Source organism: Bombina bombina, chromosome 9 (assembly GCF_027579735.1).
Source record: "Bombina bombina isolate aBomBom1 chromosome 9, aBomBom1.pri, whole genome shotgun sequence".
NCBI lineage: Eukaryota > Metazoa > Chordata > Amphibia > Anura > Bombinatoridae > Bombina > Bombina bombina.
The window spans coordinates 125326933-125350680 of record NC_069507.1 but is presented as its reverse complement, the minus strand read 5'-3'; the positions used below and the strand labels follow the sequence as shown (position 1 = coordinate 125350680).

General features: G+C 40.5%; 1 protein-coding gene across 1 annotated transcript in view; it reads right to left on the bottom strand.

Annotated features, from left to right (window-relative positions):
- The window catches only part of LOC128640041 (calcium-binding protein 2-like), a 364906-nt gene that overhangs the window by 30785 nt on the left and 310373 nt on the right, over window positions 1–23748 (bottom strand). The window contains exon 5 of the mRNA XM_053692344.1: window positions 15175–15322. Within this exon, the coding sequence (XP_053548319.1) occupies window positions 15175–15322 (148 nt within the window). The remainder of the gene's footprint in view (window positions 1–15174; window positions 15323–23748) is intronic.

The following is a 23748-nucleotide window of genomic DNA, read 5'->3' as shown; positions in this document are numbered from 1 at the left end:
AACTACAAAATTCCAGCCGCCTGAAAATAGCAGGAGTTAAAAGCTTTCTGGCTAACGCCGGTTCATAAAGCTCTTAACTACTGTACCCTAAAGTACACTAACACCCATAAACTACCTATGTACCCCTAAACCGAGCTCCCCCCACATCGCCGCCACTCGATTAAATTTTTTAACCCCTAATCTGCCGACCGCCACCTACGTTATACTTATGTACCCCTAATCTGCTGCCCCTAACCCCGCCGACCCCTGTATTACATTTATTAACCCCTAACCTGCCCCCCACAACGTCGCCGCCAGCTACTTAAAATAATTAACCCCTAATCTTCCGACCGCAAAGCGCCGCCACCTACGTTATCCTTATGTACCCCTAATCTGCTGCCCCTAACACCGCCGACCCCTATATTATATTTATTAACCCCTAATCTGCCCCCCTCAACGTCGCCGACACCTGCCTACACTTATTAACCCCTAATCTGCCGAGCGGACCTGAGCGCTACTATAATAAAGTTATTAACCCCTAACCCGCCTCACTAACCCTATCATAAATAGTATTAACCCCTAATCTGCCCTCCCTAACATCGCTGACACCTAACTTCAATTATTAACCCCTAATCTGACGACCGGAGCTCACCGCTACTATAATAAATGTATTAACCCCTAAAGCTAAGTCTAACCCTAACACTAACACCCCCCCTAAATTAAATATAATTTTAATCTAACGAAATAAATTAACTCTTATTAAATAACTTATTCCTATTTAAAGCTAAATACTTACCTGTAAAATAAACCCTAATATAGCTACAATATAAATTATAATTATATTATAGCTATTTTAGGATTTATATTTATTTTACAGGCAACTTTGTAATTATTTTAACCAGGTACAATAGCTATTAAATAGTTAAGAACTATTTAATAGTTACCTAGTTAAAATAATAACAAATTTACCTGTAAAATAAATCCTAACCTAAGATATAATTAAACCTAACACTACCCTATCAATAAATTAATTAAATAAACTACCTACAATTACCTACAATTAACCTAACACTACACTATCAATAAATTAATTAAACACAATTGCTACAAATAAATACAATTAAATAAACTAGCTAAAGTACAAAAAATAAAAAAGAACTAAGTTACAAAAAATAATAAAATATTTACAAACATAAGAAAAATATTACAACAATTTTAAACTAATTACACCTACTCTAAGCCCCCTAATAAAATAACAAAGCCCCCCAAAATAAAAAATTCCCTACCCTATTCTAAATTAAAAAAGTTACAAGCTCTTTTACCTTACCAGCCCTGAACAGGGCCCTTTGCGGGGCATGCCCCAAGGATTTCAGCTCTTTTGCCTGTAAAAAAAAACATACCATACCCCCCCCCAACATTACAACCCACCACCCACATACCCCTAATCTAACCCAAACCCCCCTTAAATAAACCTAACACTAAGCCCCTGAAGATCTTCCTACCTTGTCTTCACCATACCAGGTTCACCGATCCGTCCTGGCTCCAACATCTTCATCCAACCCAAGCGGGGGTTGGCGATCCATCATCCGGTGCTGAAGAGGTCCAGAAGAGGCTCCAAAGTCTTCCTCCTATCCGGCAAGAAGAGGACATCCGGACCGGCAAACATCTTCTCCAAGCGGCATCTTCAATCTTCTTCCATCCGGTGCGGAGCGGGTCCATCTTGAAGCAGGCGACGCGGATCCATCCTCTTCTTCCGTTGTCTCCCGACGAATGACGGTTCCTTTAAGGGACGTCATCCAAGATGGCGTCCCTCGAATTCCGATTGGCTGATAGGATTCTATCAGCCAATCGGAATTAAGGTAGGAATTTTCTGATTGGCTGATGGAATCAGCCAATCAGAATCAAGTTCAATCCGATTGGCTGATCCAATCAGCCAATCAGATTGAGCTTGCATTCTATTGGCTGTTCCGTTATTTAATAAGAGTTAATTTATTTCGTTAGATTAAAATTATATTTAATTTAGGGGGGGTGTTAGTGTTAGGGTTAGACTTAGCTTTAGGGGTTAATACATTTATTATAGTAGCGGTGAGGTCCGCTCGGCAGATTAGGGGTTAATAATTGAAGGTAGGTGTCGGCGATGTTAGGGAGGGCAGTTTAGGGGTTAACACTATTTATGATAGGGTTAGTGAGGCGGATTAGGGGTTAATAACTTTATTATAGTAGCGCTCAGGTCCGCTCGGCAGATTAGGAGTTAATAAGTGTAGGCAGGTGTCGGCGACGTTGAGGGGGGCAGATTAGGGGTTAATAAATATAATATAGGGGTCGGCGATGTTAGGGCAGCAGATTAGGGGTACATAGGGATAACGTAGGTTGCGGCGGTTTACGGAGCGGCAGATTAGGGGTTAAAAAAAATATGCAGGTGTCAGCGATAGCGGGGGCGGCAGATTAGGGGTTAATAAGTGTAAGGTTAGGGGTGTTTAGACTCGGGGTACATGTTAGAGTGTTAGGTGCAGACGTAGGAAGTGTTTCCCCATAGGAAACAATGGGGCTGCGTTAGGAGCTGAACGCTGCTTTTTTGCAGGTGTTAGGTTTTTTTTCAGCTCAAACAGCCCCATTGTTTCCTATGGGGATATCGTGCACGAGCACGTTTTTGAGGCTGGCCGCGTCCGTAAGCACCGCTGGTATCGAGAGTTGCATTTGCGGTAAAAATGCTCTACGCTCCTTTTTTGGAGCCTAACGCAGCATTTGTTTAAACTCTCGATACCAGAGTTAAATTTATGGTGCGGCCAGAAAAAAGCCTGCGGAGCGTTAACAGCCCTTTTACCGCCGAACTCCAAATCTAGGCCTATGAATTTTGACGAGACACCATCAGATCCAACTCCGGAACCCCCCACCTAACGGTTATCCTGGAGAACACTTCCGGATGGAGAGCCCATTTCTGGGATGAAAAGTCTGTCTGCTCAGAAAATCTTACCTCCCAATTTTCTACTCCTGGAATGTGGATGGCAGATAGGAGACAATCGTGAGCTTCCACCCACTGTAGAATGTGAGTCACCTCTTTCATGGCCAAGGAACTCCGAGTTCCTCCCTGGTGGTTGATGTAAGTCACTGAGGTGATGTTGTCCTACTGGAATCTGATAAACCGGACTAAAGATAATTGAGGCCAAGCTGTCAAGGCATTGAAGATTAACCAAATAAAGTTCAGTTCTATATTGAGTTTTATCGCGTCTCTACACTAGCCAGGACACCTGGGGGCTTAGCGCTATTGTCTTGCTACTAAAAAGGTTTTGGTTTCAGCGGTCACACTCCTGCTGATCCATTTACCTCTTTGCAAGTTTGGCGATTTGAAGCATTTGTTACAGCATATCTGCTTTTGTACCCTTACATTGTGGTGTTATCAAGGCTTATGTGACGCTTTTATATATTTTAAAATAAATTTGTATCCAAGTTTTGCCTAGTGTACTGTTTTCCCATCAGTATAAAGTGGGAGTGCGCATATCCTTGAGCTTAGTGGAAAGCTCCAACAAATGTGAGTAGTCATTTGTTACAAAACAACTACTTCCTCAAAGTGCCATTACAGATTCACACTATGTTGCAATTTTCTGTTTCCTTTTTTATGGGATCTCACTGAGGAATGCTAACAAGCTGAAAAACTCATCCAGAGGACACAGACATATCCTTGATTCAGAACTTTATTTGGTTTTCCTTTTATGATTTTTGTTATCACATTTATTTCACATTTTTTTCTTTGTGATATTCTGTATATTTATTGTAAAAAAAAGGCATTGAAGATTGCTCTCAACTCCAAGTGGTTTATAGGAAGAGAATACTCTTCCCAAGACCACAGGCCCTGAGCTTTCAGAGAACCCCAAACAGCTCCCCAGCCTGACAGGCTGGCGTCCGTATTCACAATCACACAGGAAGGTCTCAGGAAGCAAGTGCCCCAAGACAGATGTTCCTGTGAAATCCACCACGAGAGAGCCTCTTGTTAGGGGGTCCAGATTTATCCTCTGCGATAAATCTGAATGGTCTCTGTTCCATTGACGGAGCATACAAAGCTGCAGCGGTCACAGACAGAACCAAGCAAAAGGAATTATATCTATGGAAGCCACCATCAGACCAATCACCTCCATGCATTGAACCACTGATGGACGAAAAGCAGACTGGAGGGAAAGGCAATAAGCAAGAAGTTTGGATTTTCTGACATCCATCAGGAAAATCTTCATGGACAGGGAAATCCATGATTGTCCCTAGGAAACACACTCTTGTAGTTGGAACTAGAGAACTCTTTTCCAGCTTCACCTTCCACCCGTGGGAACGTAGAAAAGACAAAAACATCTCTATATGAGATTTTGCTAGTTGAAAAGATGATGCCTGAACCAAGACCTGAATTGGTCTGGTTTGGAAGAGGAAGAGGAGGACTTCTGTCCTTTAAAGTTGCGAAAGGAACAAAAATTAGAAGTCTGACGACCCTTAGGTCTATTCTTCTTGTCCTGAGGTAGGAGAGATCCTTTTCAACCCGTAATCTCTGAAATAATTTCTGCCAGACCAGGCCCAAACAGAGTTTTACCCTTATAAGGTAAAGCCAAAAGCTTGGCCTTTGAAGAAACATTAGCTGACCAAGATTTTAAGCACAGAGCTCTACAAGCTAGGACAATGAAGCAAGACAACTTAGCTCCCAGTCTAATTACCTGCATGTTGGCATCATAGATAAAAGTATTAACTAATTTAAGAGCCTTGATCTTATCTTGGATCTCCTCAATCGTAGTCTCCTCTGATATCAAATCAGACAGGGCATCGCACCAGTAAGATGCTGCTCCCGCAACCGTAGCAATACTTGCCACAAGTTGCCACTGTAGTCCTTGATGGATGTAAATCTTCTTTAAGTAAGCCTCTAGCTTCTTATCCATAGGATCCTTAAAAGAACAACTATCCTCTATAGGAATAGTAGTTCTTTTAGCTAGAGTAGAAATGGCTCCTTCTACTTTAGGTACACTGTGCCATGAGTCACGAAAGGAGTCAGTAACAGGAAACATCTTTTTAAAAACAGGGGAAGGGGAAAAGGGAACCCCAGGCTTATCCCATTCCTGAGCTATAATTTCAGAAATCTTGTCTGGAACAGGAAAAACATCCTCAGAAGAGAGAGAATCATAAACTCTGTTAAGTTTAGAAGACTTTTTAGGGTTGACAGCAACCAAAGGTTCAGAGTCATCCAAAGTAGCTAGCATCTCCTTCAATAGTAAATGGGGATGTTCAAGCTTAAATCTGAAATTAACTTCTTCGGATTCACAAGATTTTTCTCTCATAGTATTAGATTCTGAGATTTCACCTGCAGAAGCTACTGATGTATCCTCCTTATCAGACATCTAAGAAAGGTTGACCAACAGTTTTAGAGTCAGAAATCTTGCTAACAGACAAATGTTTTGATTTCCTTTTACGCTTACTTGAAAAAGGGAAAGCTGACAAAACTGCAGATATTGCAGATGTAATCTGAGCGGCAAAATCCCCAGGTAAATTGTTTGTGACAAGAGGTCACAATTTAAGGTTGGAGGAAAGGAGATTTAATCTTTTGAAACGGAAACTTTTTTCACTGTAAGAGCAATAAAATTGTGGAAATCATTACCAAAGGAGGTAGTGAATGCCAATACCCTAGATACATTTAAAAATTGTTTGGATACATTTCTGTCTATAAACAAAATTCATAGATATGATTGCTAGTATTAAATGGGTCAACTTTTAGTGGGATTATTTAATCTTAACTGGAGCTTTTTGTAAGTATTATAAATTTGTATAGGTTGAACTCGATGGGCTTCGGTCTTTTTTCAACCTCATCTACTATGTTACTATGTAAATAAAGACCCCCAGGGGGTTGAGAGGACACAGAAGGCACAGTATGAGAAACAATTAAGGCTTGGGACGTTTGAGGAGAAAGCCGAGGCATGTCACACACAGCATTATCCTGAGAGACACTTTGCTCAGAAGAGAGGAATTTGTCTTTGAATTTTAAAGTTTTAGCTAAGCATGAGGAACAAAATTGCATTGGCAGGACAATTTGAGCCTCTAAACATACTAAGCATTTATCCGACATAGACTGATCTAATTCTGAATCCATAGCTACAGAATTCAGTTCCTAAAATTAATCAAAATAGGGAAAAATAATTTTCAAATTGTATTAGAGTTTTTTTTTATTAGCATACAGATTTGAAAATAAAATGAACCCCTTATAAGCAACCTCAGATTGCCTGAGGCTCTTACCAGACAGGATAAACACCCCACTAGCAAGAGAAAACCAGACTCTCCTGTAGAGATCCTCTCCTCTTGACAAAAATAATCCAATTGATGAGAAAATGTAAAGTCTCAAAGCCGGCACTTATCCTCAATGCGAGACATCTCCTACGCATAACAGGCTCACTAAGCTCCGCTCTGATACAGCGGAAGTGCGGAGCGTCACGTAAGTGGAAAAAAAAAAAAAAAGAACTGCTCCACAAAAAAAGTGCATGAAAATAGGAAAAGCGGCTCAAAGCAATACCGTTATTATAGTCTCTCTGATATTTTCAAACACGTCTGTAACGTATCAAGAGTAAAAACCAATGCCTATTATATGTGAATGGTCTCCGTTCCATTTCCTATGTTCCAACAATAAAGGAAAACTGTTTAAACCCTCAGCCAAGTGAACTCTCCCTTAAAGGGACATGAAACCCCAAAAAAATGTTTTCATGATTCAGATAGAGAATTCAATTTTAAACAACTTTCCAATTTATTTCTATTATTTAATTTGCTTTCTGCTCTTGTTATCCTTTGCTTAAAGGTTTATCTTGGCAAGCTCAGGAGCAGCAAAGAACCAAGGTTCTAGCTGCTGATTGGTCACTGCATGTATATACTGATTGTCATTGGCTCACGCATGTCTTCAGTTACAAACCAGTAGTGCATTGCTGCTCCTTCAACAAATGATTCAAAGAGAATGAAACAAATTAGATAATAGAAGTAAATTAGAAAGTAGTTTAATATTGTATACTCTATCTGAATCATGAAATTAAAAAATTGGGTTTCATGTCCCTTTAAGTCTCTTACTGTGAACCTTTATACTTATCTAAATAAATGTGTCCAAAAGATGTATCCTTAACTAAAAAGGATAACTTTTCCCCAAAATGGATCCATATGAGGATTAACCTCTTAAGTGCTGCTGTCCTTCAGTACCTAGAAGGCAAAGGCACTTGCCTTCTAGGTACAGGACAGATAACCGCTACATAGGTGTGACAGGCACTCCACTACCTGTCATGGACCTATAGGAAAAGAAAGAACAGAGTAACCAACTCTGGCTTTCTGCAAAGAGGTAGCAAAGTGTGAAAGTAAAGCAAAGCCTAACTTGCCGCCTTTTAACTGCTAAAAGCCACCACTACTCTTACTAAAGAGATTGACGTGGACACAGCTAGACCCCAATCCTTGCTTTCAGGGAAAAGTACCCATAAAAGGATTAAATATCCTCAGACACCAACTTTGCACATCCTCCATTGACAGAGGCAAAGAGAATAACTGGGGATTATGGGTAAGGGAAGTTACACTTAACAGCTTTGCTGGGGTGCTCTTTGCCTCCTCCTGCTGGCCAGGAGTTGAATATCCTACTAGAAATTGGAATGACGTTGTGGACTCTCCATGCCATAGCAAAGAAAAACTTACCTTAACCCATTCGCGCCGTTATGACATTTTATGCCGTCCTAACCGCACTGGGCTCTAAAGCCAAAGGTGCTCCCTGAATGGGATCGTGGGCTGGAGGGCATTCCTAGAGTCATAGGCACTCCCTCATGACATGATCCCATCATCGAAATCACGTTATCACATGAATGATCACATGATTTACATTTTTTACTTATTCGTTTACATCGGAAGAAGCTCCATTTTTGAGAGGTTTAGCTTAAAGGGACATAATACTCATATGCTAAATAACTTGAAAGTGATGCAGAATAACTGTAAAAAGCTGACAGGAAAATATCACCTGAGAATCTCTATGTGAAAAAGGAAGATATTTTACCTCACAACTTCCTCAGTTCACCAGAATAAGTGATGTGTAAAAAGTTATCTTTAAAGGGACAGTTCACCCAAAAACTTTCTCCCCTTTAAATTATTCCCAATGATCCTTTTTACCTGCTAGAGTGTATTAAATTGGTTGCAAGTAGCTCCTTTACTCATATTTCAGCATTTGAAAACATAATTTATGCTTACCTGATAAATTCCTTTCTTCTGTAGTGTGATCAGTCCACGGGTCATCATTACTTGTGGGATATTAACTGCTCCCCTACAGGAAGTGCAAGAGGATTCACCCAGCAGAGTTGCTATATAGCTCCTCCCCTCTACGTCACCTCCAGTCATTCGACCAAGGACCAACGAGAAAGGAGAAGCCAAGGGTGTAGTGGTGACTGGAGTATAATTTAAAAAATATTTACCTGCCTTAAAAAACAGGGCGGGCCGTGGACTGATCACACTACAGAAGAAAGGAATTTATCAGGTAAGCATAAATTATGTTTTCTTCTGTTAAGTGTGATCAGTCCACGGGTCATCATTACTTGTGGGATACCAATACCAAAGCAAAAGTACACGGATGACGGGAGGGATAGGCAGGCTCTTTATACAGAAGGAACCACTGCCTGAAGAACCTTTCTCCCAAAAATAGCCTCCGAGGAAGCAAAAGTGTCAAATTTGTAAAATTTGGAAAAAGTATGAAGCGAAGACCAAGTTGCAGCCTTGCAAATCTGTTCAACAGAGGCCTCATTCTTAAAGGCCCAAGTGGAAGCCACAGCTCTAGTGGAATGAGCTGTAATTCTTTCAGGAGGCTGCTGTCCAGCAGTCTCATAAGCTAAACGAATTATGCTACGAAGCCAAAAAGAGAGAGAGGTAGCAGAAGCTTTTTGACCTCTCCTCTGACCAGAGTAAACGACAAACAGGGAAGACGTTTGTCGAAAATCTTTAGTTGCCTGTAAATAAAATGTAAGGGCACGAACTACATCCAGATTGTGCAAAAGACGTTCCTTCCTCGAAGAAGGATTTGGGCACAAGGATGGAACAACAATCTCCTGATTGATATTCCTGTTAGTGACTACCTTAGGTAAGAACCCAGGCTTAGTACGCAGAACTACCTTATCCGAGTGAAAAATCAAATAAGGAGAATCACAATGTAAGGCTGATAACTCAGAGACTCTTCGAGCCGAGGAAATAGCCATTAAAAATAGAACTTTCCAAGATAACAACTTTATATCAATGGAATGAAGGGGTTCAAACGGAACACCCTGTAAAACGTTAAGAACAAGGTTTAAACTCCATGGTGGAGCCACAGCTTTAAACACAGGTTTAATCCTGGCCAAAGCCTGACAAAAAGCCTGAACGTCTGGAACTTCTGACAGACGCTTGTGTAACAGAATGGACAGAGCTGAGATCTGTCCCTTTAAGGAACTAGCGGATAACCCCTTTTCTAAACCTTCTTGTAGAAAAGACAATATCCTAGGAATCCTAACCTTACTCCAAGAGTAACCTTTGGATTCGCACCAATATAGGTATTTACGCCATATTTTATGGTAAATCTTTCTGGTGACAGGCTTCCTAGCCTGTATTAAGGTATCAATAACTGACTCAGAAAAACCACGCTTTGATAAGATCAAGCGTTCAATTTCCAAGCAGTCAGCTTCAGAGAAGTTAGATTTTGATGTTTGAAAGGACCCTGAATCAGAAGGTCCTGTTTCAGAGGTAACGACCAAGGTGGACAGAATGACATGTCCACCAGATCTGTATACCAAGTCCTGCGTGGCCATGCAGGCGCTATTAGAATCACTGATGCTTTCTCCTGTTTGATTCTGGCAATCAATCGAGGAAGCATCGGGAAAGGTGGAAACACATAAGCCATCCTGAAGGTCCATGGTGCTGTCAAGGCATCTATCAGGACCGCTCCCGGATCCCTGGATCTGGACCCGTAGCGCGGAAGCTTGGCGTTCTGTCGAGACGCCATGAGATCTATCTCTGGTTTGCCCCAACTTAAGTATTTGGGCAAAGACCTCTGGATGAAGTTCCCACTCCCCCGGATGAAAAGTCTGACGACTTAAGAAATCCGCCTCCCAGTTCTCCACTCCCGGGATGTGGATTGCAGACAGGTGGCAAGAGTGAGACTCTGCCCAGCGAATTATCTTCGATACTTCCATCATTGCTAGGGAGCTTCTTGTCCCTCCCTGATGGTTGATATAAGCTACAGTCGTGATGTTGTCCGACTGGAACCTGATGAACCCCCGAGTTGCTAACTGGGGCCAAGCCAGAAGAGCATTGAGGACTGCTCTCAATTCCAGAATGTTTATTGGAAGAAGACTCTCCTCCTGATTCCATAGTCCCTGAGCCTTCAGAGAATTCCAGACAGCGCCCCAACCTAGTAGGCTGGCGTCTGTTGTTACAATTGACCAGTCTGGCCTGCTGAATGGCATTCCCCTGGACAGATGTGGCCGATAAAGCCACCATAGAAGAGAATTTCTGGTCTCTTGAATGGAATGAAGGACACGGCATGCATTTTGAAGTTTTGTTAACCTGTCCTCTGTCAGGTAAATCTTCATTTCTACAGAATCTATCAGAGTCCCCAGGAAGGGAACTCTTGTGAGTGGAAAGAGAGAACTTTTCTCTTCGTTCACTTTCCATCCATGCAACCTTAGAAATGCCAGTACTATCTCTGTATGAGATTTGGCAGTTTGAAAGCTTGAAGCTTGTATCAGTATGTCGTCTAAGTACGGAGCTACTGAAATTCCTCGCGGTCTTAGTACCGCCAGAAGAGTGCCCAGAACCTTTGTGAAGATTCTTGGAGCCGTAGCCAGTCCGAATGGAAGAGCTACAAACTGGTAATGCCTGTCTAAAAAGGCAAACCTTAGATACCGGTAATGACTTCTGTGAATCGGTATGTGAAGGTAAGCATCCTTTAAATCCACTGTGGTCAAGTACTGACCCTCTTGGATCATGGGCAAAATTGTTCGAATAGTTTCCATCTTGAACGATGGAACTCTTAGGAATTTGTTTAGGATCTTTAAATCCAAGATTGGCCTGAAGGTTCCCTCTTTTTGGGAACTACAAACAGATTTGAGTAAAACCCTTGTCCTTGTTCCAACCGCGGAACTGGATGGATCACTCCCATTAATAAAAGATCTTGTACGCAGCGTAGAAACGCTTCCTTCTTTGTTAGGTTTGTTGACAACCTTGACAGATGAAATCTCCCTCTTGGGGGAGAGGATTTGAAGTCCAGAAGGTATCCCTGAGATATGATCTCTAACGCCCAGGGATCCTGAACATCTCTTGCCCAAGCCTGGGCGAAGAGGGAAAGTCTGCCCCCCACTAGATCCGGTCCCGGATCGGAGGCCCTCAATTCATGCTGTCTTAGGGGCAGCAGCAGGTTTTCTGGCCTGTTTGCCCCTGTTCCAGGACTGGTTAGGTTTCCAGCCTTGTCTGTAGCGAGCAACAGCTCCTTCCTGTTTTGGTGCAGAGGAAGTTGATGCTGCTCCTGCTTTGAAATTACGAAAGGAACGAAAATTGGACTGTCTAGCCTTGGCTTTGGCCTTGTCCTGAGGCAGGGCATGACCTTTACCTCCTGTAATGTCATCAATAATCTCTTTCAAGCCGGGCCCGAATAAGGTCTGCCCTTTGAAAGGAATATTAAGCAATTTAGATTTAGACGTAACATCAGCTGACCAGGATTTTAGCCACAGAGCTCTGCGTGCCTGAATGGCGAATCCTGAATTTTTAGCCGCAAGTTTAGTTAAATGTACTACGGCATCTGAAATAAATGAATTAGCTAACTTAAGGAATTTAAGTTTGTGTGTGATGTCATCTAGTGTGGATGATTGAAGTGTCTCTTCCAGAGACTCAAACCAAAATGCTGCTGCAGCCGTGACAGGCGCAATACATGCAAGAGGTTGCAATATAAACCCTTGTTGAACAAACATTTTCTTAAGGTAACCCTCTAATTTTTTATCCATTGGATCTGAAAAAGCACAGCTATCCTCCACTGGGATAGTGGTACGCTTAGCTAAAGTAGAAACTGCTCCCTCCACCTTAGGGACCATTTGCCATAAGTCCCGTGTGGCGGCGTCTATTGGAAACATTTTTCTGAATATAGGAGGGGGTGAGAAAGGCACACCGGGTCTATCCCACTCCTTAGTAACAATGTCAGTAAGTCTCTTAGGTATAGGAAAAACGTCAGTACTCGTCGGTACCGCAAAATATTTATCCAACCTACACATTTTTTCTGGGATTGCAACTGTGTTACAATCATTCAGAGCCGCTAATACCTCCCCTAGTAACACACGGAGGTTCTCAAGCTTAAATTTAAAAATTGAAATGTCTGAGTCCAGTTTATTTGGATCAGAACCGTCACCCACAGAATGAAGCTCTCCGTCTTCACGTTCTGCAAACTGTGACGCAGTATCAGACATGGCCCTTGCATTATCAGCGCACTCTGTTCTCATCCCAGAGTGATCACGTTTACCTCTTAGTTCTGGTAGTTTAGCCAAAACTTCAGTCATAACAGTAGCCATATCTTGTAATGTGATTTGTAATGGCCGCCCAGATGCACTCGGCGCTACAATATCACGCACCTCCTGAGCGGGAGATGCAGGTACTGACACGTGAGGCGAGTTAGTCGGCATAACTCTCCCCTCGTTGTTTGGTGAAATATGTTCAATTTGTACAGATTGACTATTTTTTAAAGTAGCATCAATACATTTAGTACATAAATTTCTATTGGGCTCCACTTTGGCATTAACACATATAGCACAGAGATATTCCTCTGAATCAGACATGTTTAACACACTAGCAAATAAACAGCAACTTGGAAATACTTTTCAAAGTAATTTACAAATAATATGAAAACGAACTGTGCCTTTAAGAAGCACAGAAAATATTATAACAGATAAAATAATTAAGTTATAGCATCAATCTTTGTCAGAATATACAGTTTTAGCAAAGGATTGTTCCCCTCAGCAAATGATAACTAACCCAGGCAGCAGAAAAAAATACACAAATAAACGTTTTTTATATCACAGTCAATACAATCAGCACAGCTCTGCTGTGAATGATTACTTCCCTCAAAAAAGACTCTTGAGATCCCTGAACTCTGTAGAGATGAACCGGATCATGCAGGAAGAAAATGAACCTCTGACTGAGTTTTTCTGATGCATAGTGAAAGCACCAAAATGGCCCCTCCCCCACACACATAACAGTGAGAGGGATCAGTGAACTGCTCTAATTTAAATCAAAACTATTGCCAAGTGGAAAAAAAGTGCCCAAAACATTTTTTCACCCAGTACCTCAGAGAAAAAAACGTTTTTACATGCCAGCAAAAAAACGTTTTACCTCAATAATTAATTGTCATTTAAAACCTATTGCAAGTCCCTGCAAAATAGGTTAAGCCTATGTATACAGTTTAAAAGCCAGAGAAGTACCATTTCCCAGAAAACTGAAGTGTAAAATATACATACATGACAGCCTGATATCAGCTACATCTACTGCATTCAAGGCTGAGTTTACATTATAACGGTATGGCAGGATTTTCTCATCAATTCCATGTCAGAAAATAATAAGCTGCTACATACCTCTTTGCAGATTAATCTGCCCGCTGTCCCCTGATCTGAAGTTTACCTCTCCTCAGATGGCCGAGAAACAGCAATATGATCTTAACTACTCCGGCTAAAATCATAGAAAAACTCAGGTAGATTCTTCTTCAAATTCTACCAGAGAAGGAATAACACACTCCGGTGCTATTATAAAATAACAAACTTTTGATTGAAGATATAAAAACTAAATATATCACCATAGTCCTCTCACACATCCTATCAAGTCGTTGGGTGCAAGAGAATGACTGGAGGTGACGTAGAGGGGAGGAGCTATATAGCAACTCTGCTGGGTGAATCCTCTTGCACTTCCTGTAGGGGAGCAGTTAATATCCCACAAGTAATGATGACCCGTGGACTGATCACACTTAACAGAAGAAATAGCTGATTTAGCTTGTGGTTTCCCAACCTATACTGAAAGTTTTGATACTGGCGTATACGCTATTGACAAGCCTAAGTAAACACAGCCCACAGAAGAGATTACATTCTCAGTGGGGGGCATGATAGTTAAGTAATAAAATGATAATTTTCCATTGTTCTCTCTATGTATTGAGCTTTGGTGTTCCAGACAAATATAAGATAAGAAAGCAAGAGTGTGTACATAAAAGTGATAACATAATGAGATCTGATATTACCTGAAGCTCAACCCATTGTAATAGTCTGTGGTTTCAAAGCACAAAACCAGCTACTTTAGATACAAAATAAACCCGAAAATGCAATTTCTCAAATATTTTATACCCTGCAGTTGATATAACAAGTCATTTTAAATACATTTATGGAAAAACAATTTTACAGTGTACTGTCCCTTTAAGTTACTGGCCAGCTGCAGGTAAAAAAAAAAGAGGAAGAAATAAACAGCAGCCAGTCAGCATCAGCAGTGTTGAGGTCATGAACTCTTTTACTGTGATCTCATGAGATTTCACTTAACTCTCATGAGATTTCATAGTAAACTTCCTTAAACTGAATAGGGAAATAACATGAGGCACGCTCCCTTGCAGATCCCAGGACAGGCATACTAATTGGTTGCTTAAAGTCCTTTACAATGGTGTGTGAATACTTAGGACATTTTGAGGTAAAATACCTTTCTTTTTTTCATAGAGATATTCAGGTGATATTTTCATGTCAGCTTTTTAAAGCTATGCTGCATCACTTTTAAGTGTTTCAACATTTGGATATCATGGCCCTTTAAGTTAGTGAGAGGACATCCAACATAACACTTTAGAAAGATAGGTAATGACACAAGTTTGCAAGAAAGGGTATAAGTCTGGTGCATAGAAGTAGATTTGGATGTCATTAACAAACAAATAATACTGAAAACTTGCCCCTTTTTCTTTACTTTACTTTACCTAAGACATATATTCAATCTAACTTTAAGGCTAATTCAAGCTTTATACCTACCCCTACCTCAGTGAAATAAGATCAGTTGTCAAATGGAATATTATAGCAATAATACACAATAGTGTATTATTATGTGCCACAGTTTTCATTAGGCTTATCTATACTTTGGGAGATCAAACTATTATGAGTGAGAATAAAGGCTATAATTGTTAATTCAGCACACAACAGTTTTTACCTTCAAAATCTACAAGTCCATCCCCATTAATATCTACGTCTCTGAGGATCTCATCAACCTCGCAGGGTCCCAACTGCTGTCCAAGGAGCTTTCTCATTGCATCTCTCAGCTCGCGCGTACTGATCCGACCATCACCATTAGAGTCAAACTGAAAGTAGCAGAAAATAGATAAGGGATCACCATGAATTAGCAGGAAAAAATCATAACAGAAAGAAGGCCAATAAAACACATAATAATGATTAGCCATTATAGAAGAAAGGGAGGGAGTGGAGACAGTGATCTTAGGTCTATAACCCTTGCTTGGTCTGACAAGCCACCAGCTATGAGCAGGCCCAGCGCTTGCATACAGGCAAGCTAGGCAACTGCCTTAGGGTGCACCAGCAGTGGGGAGAAAATTTGGAGAGCTCAGTCAGAGCAGTGTTTAATATATTGTTTTTTTATTTTTACATTTTATCAGTGGCGGAGATCTGCAACTTAGGACTCCCATCAGGCAGCAGCACCGTTTCCCTCTTAGGTGTCACAGTACGGTACCAGCAGTCAGTGCCTGTATAAGCTCCTCCTCCATCCGGTCCCTAAAGCACGGGCCTCTGTCAACTCTCACACACCACTTATCCCTCTTGCTCAAGAAAGGTAGCGTGCATATGTGTGTCACCCCGCTCTGGTGCTCCTCAGTCCTTCCTTGGCGGGCGCTCTCGGCTCTCCTCGGTGACTATGAGTACCGGGTTGGGAGCCTTGAAGCAGAGTTTTTTTTGTCAATAATAGTTTAGCAGTGAAGTCATATTGCAGCCACAAAGACTAACCCTGATGCTAATCCTAACCCTTACACTATTGTTAGCCCCAATGCTAAGCCTTACCCTAGCTTTAAATATCAATACCAGCATGATATAGTATATATATATATATTGTGTGTGTGTATATATATATATATATATATATATATATATAATGTGTGTATATATATATATATATATATATCATTTTATGGGGTAATGGGAAATTATAATTTCTTTTTTTTAGCACATCTTTGTAACATTTTGTAAAAACCAGCAATGGTATGGTATGTAATTGGGGTGGCGCAAAATGTATCCTCGCCTGTGTGGCCAAAAATTCTAGCACCGGCCCTGGCTATGAGATCTGTCAGAGGTAATCTCACACAATATAGGCTGTTTGCTACTGGATCGGCTAAATATAGAGCTACAGTATGGAATCTCTGCATGTAAGATTTGGAGTTTAGTTAGTACCTGTGGCAATTAGCTGAATGTTTGTGGAGAAAAAAAGTTCTTGTAATGTTGCTTACAGTATCTCTGGAGCGTGTGTGAACACTAAGGGCCAGATTACAAGTGGAGTGCTATTTAGTGCTTACGCTAGAGTGATTACCTTGTATCTAAGCCTCTTTTTATCTATATGGCTCACATGAACTAGCAATCAAGCTAATAAAAATGCATGTGATAAGAGGCTGTAGTGACTTAGAAACAGGCAGAAGTTTAAATGTTATAAAGATTATTAATATAACAATGTTGGTTGTGCAAAGCTTGGGGAATGGGTAGTAAAGGCGTTATCTATCTCTTTAAACAATAACAATTTTGGTGTTGACTGTCCCTTTAATGTAAATGACCCCTTTAGACCAGACATCCTCAAACTTGTCCCTCCAGAGGTTTTGGAACTACATTTCCCAGCTGATATGCTGGCTGAGTATCATGTGAAATGTTTTTCCAAAAACTCTGGAGGGACAAGTTTGAGTATGCCTGCTTTAGACAATATTGAATGACAATACAATTCACATGTGTAAATCAAAACGGAACCTCTTTTGTTACAATACAAAAAGGAAATTTATGCTTACCTGATAAATTTATTTCTTTTACGATATGACGAGTCCACGGATTTCATCCTTACTTATGGGATTACGCCTCCTGGTCAGCAGGAGGAGGCAAAGAGCACCACAGCAGAGCTGTATATATAGCTCCTCCCTTCCCTCCCACTCCAGTCATTCGACCGAAGTTAGGAAGAGAAAGGAAAAGCCACGGTGCAGAGGTGACTGAAGTTTAACAAAAATAAAGACCTGTCTTAGAAAATGACAGGGTGGGCCGTGGACTCGTCATATCGTAAAAGAAATAAATTTATCAGGTAAGCATAAATTTCCTTTTCTTTTACAAGATATGATGAGTCCACGGATTTCATCCTTACTTATGGGATACAATACCAAAGCTATTTTTAAAGTCAAATATAGGCACAGTATCAATGAGTAAAGATAGGATAGAGGAGGTAATGTATATAGCCTCGGTGCTGCCCCTTTAAATTAATATAAAAAAATAGGAAAAGGAAATGGGAGAGTATAGAGGGGATATTAAGCACTCTTACACCTATCGCTTGTAATAAGCTGTAAAATTACAGCATGAAATATCTGCTAGCAAATAATAAATGTATATACTGGTATTAAAACCTATAATCTTTATTAAGGAATTTATTTAAAAATTAATGACTAAGGTGATAAACATCACCCACACAGATATATTACCTAAAGGTACACCACAATTACTGCACTGCTGCTATCATGTCACCCCCCTGTATTCCTGGGCGATATCAGGAACCGTCGGCTTCAGGTGTCAGGGGTAGCATGAGGCAACAGTTAATGCAGCAAAAATAATTATAAGTGGTATAAGTTGAGTAATAAAAGTAGTTTAAAAACAAGTTGAACTACACAAACATGTTTCAGCTGTTGCACAGCCTTTCTCAATGTGATTCAGCAAGTGAACTGACAAACCTGATTCACTGCCAGGTGCTGCCTTTTAACCCCTAGGAAAGGAGATGCTAAACCAATCAGCTGAAGGCTGTAGTGCACGCCTCTAGGATAACCTATCAGTGTCCTCAGTTTATCTGAGTCCTAGTTGTGGTTGGTAGCAGTCTCCTAATTGGATGAAAATTGTCACAGTCTATTCCTCTCATAAATTACTATTCAGTACACACCTCTGAAAAAAATAAAAAATAAATAACCCCCCCCCCCCCAAACTGACTATTATTGTATAAGTCTTCATTCAATGATATGTACTCCTATGTAATCATAACATTAACTATTTGTTGACATATATTCCATGGCATCTGAAAAACTGCTGTTAGTATAGAATATACCATTTCAGCTACTAATACTAATGAATACATTATGGATATATTATCCTTACTTATGTATTTGTCAGTTATTGAAATCATATAAGGCTTCATATCTTTCCAAATTGGGTCGGTGTGTTGATTATGTGATATAGTCAGATCTGTATAATTTTAATCATCCTGGGGATACGCATGAATATTTGAATAAATAATAATTATAAATACAAATATATAGGAAGTAATAATAGGATGAAAGGGAGGGACAAGACAGGAACCTAAACGGAAGGCACCACTGCTTGAAGAACCTTTCTCCCAAAAACAGCCTCGGATGAGGCAAAAATATCAAATTTGTAAAATTTGGAAAAAGTGTGAAGAGACGACCAAGTTGCAGCCTTGCAAATCTGTTCAACAGAAGCATTGTTTTTAAAAGCCCATGAGGAAGCCACAGCCCTAGTAGAATGAGCCCTAATTCTTTCAGGAGGCTGCTGTCCAGCAGTCTCATATGCCAAACGGATGATACTCTTCAGCCAAAAAGAAAGAGAGGTAGCCGTAGATTTCTGGCCCCTACGTCTTCCAGAAAAAACAACAAATAATGAAGATGATTGATGAAATTCTTTAGTCGCCTGCAAGTAAAACTTCAGGGCACGAACCACGTCCAAGTTATGTAACAGACGCTCCTTCTTAGACGAAGGATTAGGACACAAGGAAGGAACAACAATTTCCTGATTAATATTCTTATTAGAAAAAACCTTAGGAAGGAAACCAGGTTTGGTACGTAAAACCACCTTATCATTTCTTTCTGGGAGTTCCGGGGGAGGAGTTCAGGTGTGTGGTCACGTGTTACACCTGCTCTGATTCACCTACCCTTCAAGCCGTTGGCGAAAATTCTACGCCTAAAACCCTAGACCCTGGGAGGCTTGTCTAGCTAAAGAATCACCGCTGCTGGAACTTCGATAGTGCCAAGTTATTGCACTAGAAGCTGCATGCTGCAGCACCTGAAAGGTCCTTTCATCTACAGCTATCCATAATAAGCTCCGTACAACACCTTAACTTCTTGCCGGGAGAGGAACTTAGAGAGAAACGACTTTCACCTGCCAAATGAATCAAGACGAGCTGTGAGGCTTACCTGCAGCCAGGAGTACTGCTGACCTAAGGCTCCCTTTGTAAGCACTTTGGTGCCGCTTCAACTCCTAGTAATCCTGATTGTTCCCGACACCAGCCGTGATTAGAGGCTATCACCTGGTTGTTTTTCTTTCTCCTCAACATCTAGCCTTGAAGCTTGGGCAGTGTCGACTCTTGGAAGCCCTGTGCTGACTTCGTCATTCCTTGCCTGCTATACGCAGAGGGAGAGAGCTAGTGGATCCGACCGGTGAACCGCACCTGCCTTCATCTTGCACTCCCCTCCCACCAATGCTGCGTGAGGGTTGAGGATTGTTGCTGTCTATTCGGCTGTTGTCGCTTCTGCTGGGCTGTGTCATCCCACTGTTCGCTGCACAGGGATGCACTCAATCCAATGAATGCATAGGTTCAAACGGAGGAGCTTGAAGAGCCCCCAGAACCAAATTCAAACTCCAAGGAGGAGAAATTGACTTAATGACAGGCTTTATACGAACCAAAGCTTGCACAAAACAATGAATATCGGGAAGATTAGCAATCTTTCTGTGAAAAAGAACAGAAAGAGCAGAGATTTGTCCTTTCAAGGAACTTGCAGACAAACCTTTATCCAAACCATCCTGAAGAAACTGTAGAATTCTCGGAATTCTAAAAGAATGCCAGGAAAAATGATGAGAAAGACACCAAGAAATGTAAGTCTTCCAAACTCGATAATATATCTTTCTAGATACAGATTTATGAGCCTGTAACATAGTACTAATCACAGAGTCAGAGAAACCTCTTTGACTAAGAATCAAGCGTTCAATCTCCATACCTTTAAATTTAAGGATTTGAGATCCTGATGGAAAAAAGGACCTTGAGAGAGAAGGTCTGGTCTTAACGGAAGAGTCCATGGTTGGCAAGAGGCCATCCGGACAAGATCCGCATACCAAAACCTGTGAGGCCATGCTGGAGCCACCAGCAGAACAAACGAGCATTCCTTCAGAATCTTGGAGATTACTCTTGGAAGAAGAACTAGAGGTGGAAAGATATAGGCAGGATGATACTTCCAAGGAAGTGACAATGCATCCACTGCTTCCGCCTGAGGGTCCCTGGATCTGGACAGATACCTGGGAAGTTTCTTGTTTAGATGAGAAGCCATCAGATCTATTTCTGGAAGTCCCCACATTTGAACAATCTGAAGAAATACCTCTGGGTGAAGAGACCATTCGCCCGGATGTAACGTTTGGCGACTGAGATAATCCGCTTCCCAATTGTCTATACCTGGGATATGAACCTCAGAAATTAGACAGGAGCTGGATTCCGCCCATACCAGTATTCGAGATACTTCTTTCATAGCCAGAGGACTGTGAGTCCCTCCTTGATGATTGATGTATGCCACAGTTGTGACATTGTCTGTCTGAAAACAAATGAACGATTCTCTCTTTAGAAGAGGCCATGACTGAAGAGCTCTGAAAATTGCACGGAGTTCCAAAATATTGATCGGTAATCTCACCTCCTGAGATTCCCAAACCCCTTGTGCTGTCAGAGACCCCCAAACAGCTCCCCAACCTGTGAGACTTGCATCTGTTGAAATTACAGTCCAGGTCGGAAGAACAAAAGAAGCCCCCTGAACTAAACGATGGTGATCTGTCCACCACGTCAGAGAGTGTCGTACAATCGGTTTTAAAGATATTAATTGAGATATCTTTGTGTAATCCCTGCACCACTGGTTCAGCATACAGAGCTGAAGAGGTCGCATGTGAAAACGAGCAAAGGGGATCGCGTCCGATGCAACAGTCATAAGACCTAGAATTTCCATGCATAAAGCTAACGAAGGGAATGATTGTGACTGAAGGTTTCGACAAGCTGAGATCAATTTCAGACGTCTCTTGTCTGTCAGAGACAGAGTCATGGACACTGAATCTATCTGGAAACCTAAAAAGGTTACCCTTGTCTGAGGAATCAATGAACTTTTTGGTAAATTGATCCTCCAACCATGATCTTGAAGAAACAACACAAGTTGATTCGTATGAGATTCTGCTAAATGTGAAGACTGAGCAAGTACCAAGATATCATCCAAATAAGGAAATACCACAATACCCTGTTCTCTGATTACAGACAGAAGGGCACCGAGAACCTTTGTAAAAATTCTTGGAGCTGTTGCTAGGCCAAACGGCAGAGCCACAAACTGGTAATGCTTGTCTAGGAAAGAGAATCTCAGAAACTGATAGTGATCTGGATGAATCGGAATATGCAGATATGCACCCTGTAAATCTATTGTGGACATATAATGCCCTTGCTGAACAAAAGGCAGGATAGTCCTTACAGTTACCATTTTGAATGTTGGTATCCTTACATAACGATTCAATATTTTTAGATCCAGAACTGGTCTGAAGGAATTCTCCTTCTTTGGTACAATGAAGAGATTTGAATAAAACCCCAGCCCCTGTTCCAGAACTGGAACTGGCATAATTACTCCAGCCAACTCTAGATCTGAAACACATTTCAGAAATGCTCGAGCCTTCGCTGGGTTTACTGGGACACGGGAAAGAAAAAATCTCTTTGCAGGAGGCCTTATCTTGAAGCCAATTCTGTACCCTTCTGAAACAATGTTCTGAATCCAAAGATTGTGAATGGAATTGATCCAAATTTCTTTGAAAAAACGTAATCTGCCCCCTACCAGCTGAGCTGGAATGAGGGCCGCACCTTCATGTGGACTTAGAAGCTGGCTTTGGTTTTCTAAAAGGCTTGGATTTATTCCAGACTGGAGATGGTTTCCAAACTGATACCGCTCCTGTGGATGAAGGATCAGGCTTTTGTTCCTTATTGTGACGAAAGGAACGAAAATGATTATTAGATCTAAATTTACCTTTAGATTTTTTATCCTGTGGTAAAAAAGTTCCTTTCCCTCCAGTAACAGTTGAGATAATAGAATCCAACTGAGAACCAAATAATTTATTACCCTGGAAAGAAAGGGAAAGCAAAGTAGACTTAGAAGACATATCAGCATTCCAAGTTTTAAGCCATAAAGCTCTTCTAGCTAAAATAGCTAGAGACATATACCTGACATCAACTCTAATGATATCAAAGATGGCATCACAAATAAAATTATTAGCATGTTGAAGAAGATTAATAATGCTATGAGAATTATGATCTGTTACTTGTTGCGCTAAAGCTTCTAACCAAAAAGTTGAAGCTGCAGCAACATCCGCTAAAGATATAGCAGGTCTAAGAAGATTACCTGAACACAAGTAAGATTTCTTAGAAAGGATTCAATTTTCCTATCTAAAGGATCCTTAAAGGAAGTACTATCTGCCGTAGGAATAGTAGTACGCTTAGCAAGAGTAGAGACAGCCCCATCAACCTTAGGGATTTTGTCCCAAAACTCTAATCTGTCAGATGGCACAGGATATAATTGCTTAAAACGTTTAGAAGGAGTAAATGAATTACCCAAATTATTGCATTCCCTGGAAATTACTTCAGAAATAGCATCAGGGACAGGAAAAACTTCTGGAATAACTACAGGAGATTTAAAAACCTTATTTAAACGTTTAGATTTAGTATCAAGAGGACCAGAATCCTCTATTTCTAATGCAATTAAGACTTCTTTAAGTAAAGAACGAATAAATTCCATTTTAAATAAATATGAAGATTTATCAGCATGAACCTCTGAGACAGAATCCTCTGAGTACAAAATATCTAACAGCGCTCAGCCTAGTTCCTTATAGCTCCTGGATAAAGGGTATCTAGCTTACCCTAGTAAGAACAACGAAAAAACAGCAAATATTCCAAGAGCGCCAACTAGAGGCAAAGGAAAATTCTAACAGATGAATGAATAATTATCAAACATTATCAAACATTTATTCAACATCTAGTTAATAACATGGATCCATGTAACATATATACTAAAATAAGCTAAAAATTCACAGTACTAACAAATAAATAATAATTGCTAAAAACACAATAATTGCTAAAAACACAATATAAGGGTATGTCACCAATTACGGGGATATACAAGGTAAGATTCATATAAAATGATATTTGAGGAGAAGATGGTCCAATATGTCAAATGGAGTCTATATATATAAAATTAAAAAAGTCCAGTGAATAAATCCAGTGAAGAAATCCAGTGAAAAAATCAAATATAAAAATAAACTGATGATGAAAGAACTTTTTGAAAAAAATCCCTTGGAGAGATTGTGTGAAAAAATGTGTGAAAAAATAAATGTAAAAAATATATATAAATATATATATAAAAAATATATTAAAACTTAAAAATGGGGGATCCCCTAAAATCAATAAGTGTCAAAAATAAGTGACAAAATATATGACAAAATAAAACAGTGTGTGTGTAAAATCCAGGTGAAAAAATATAAA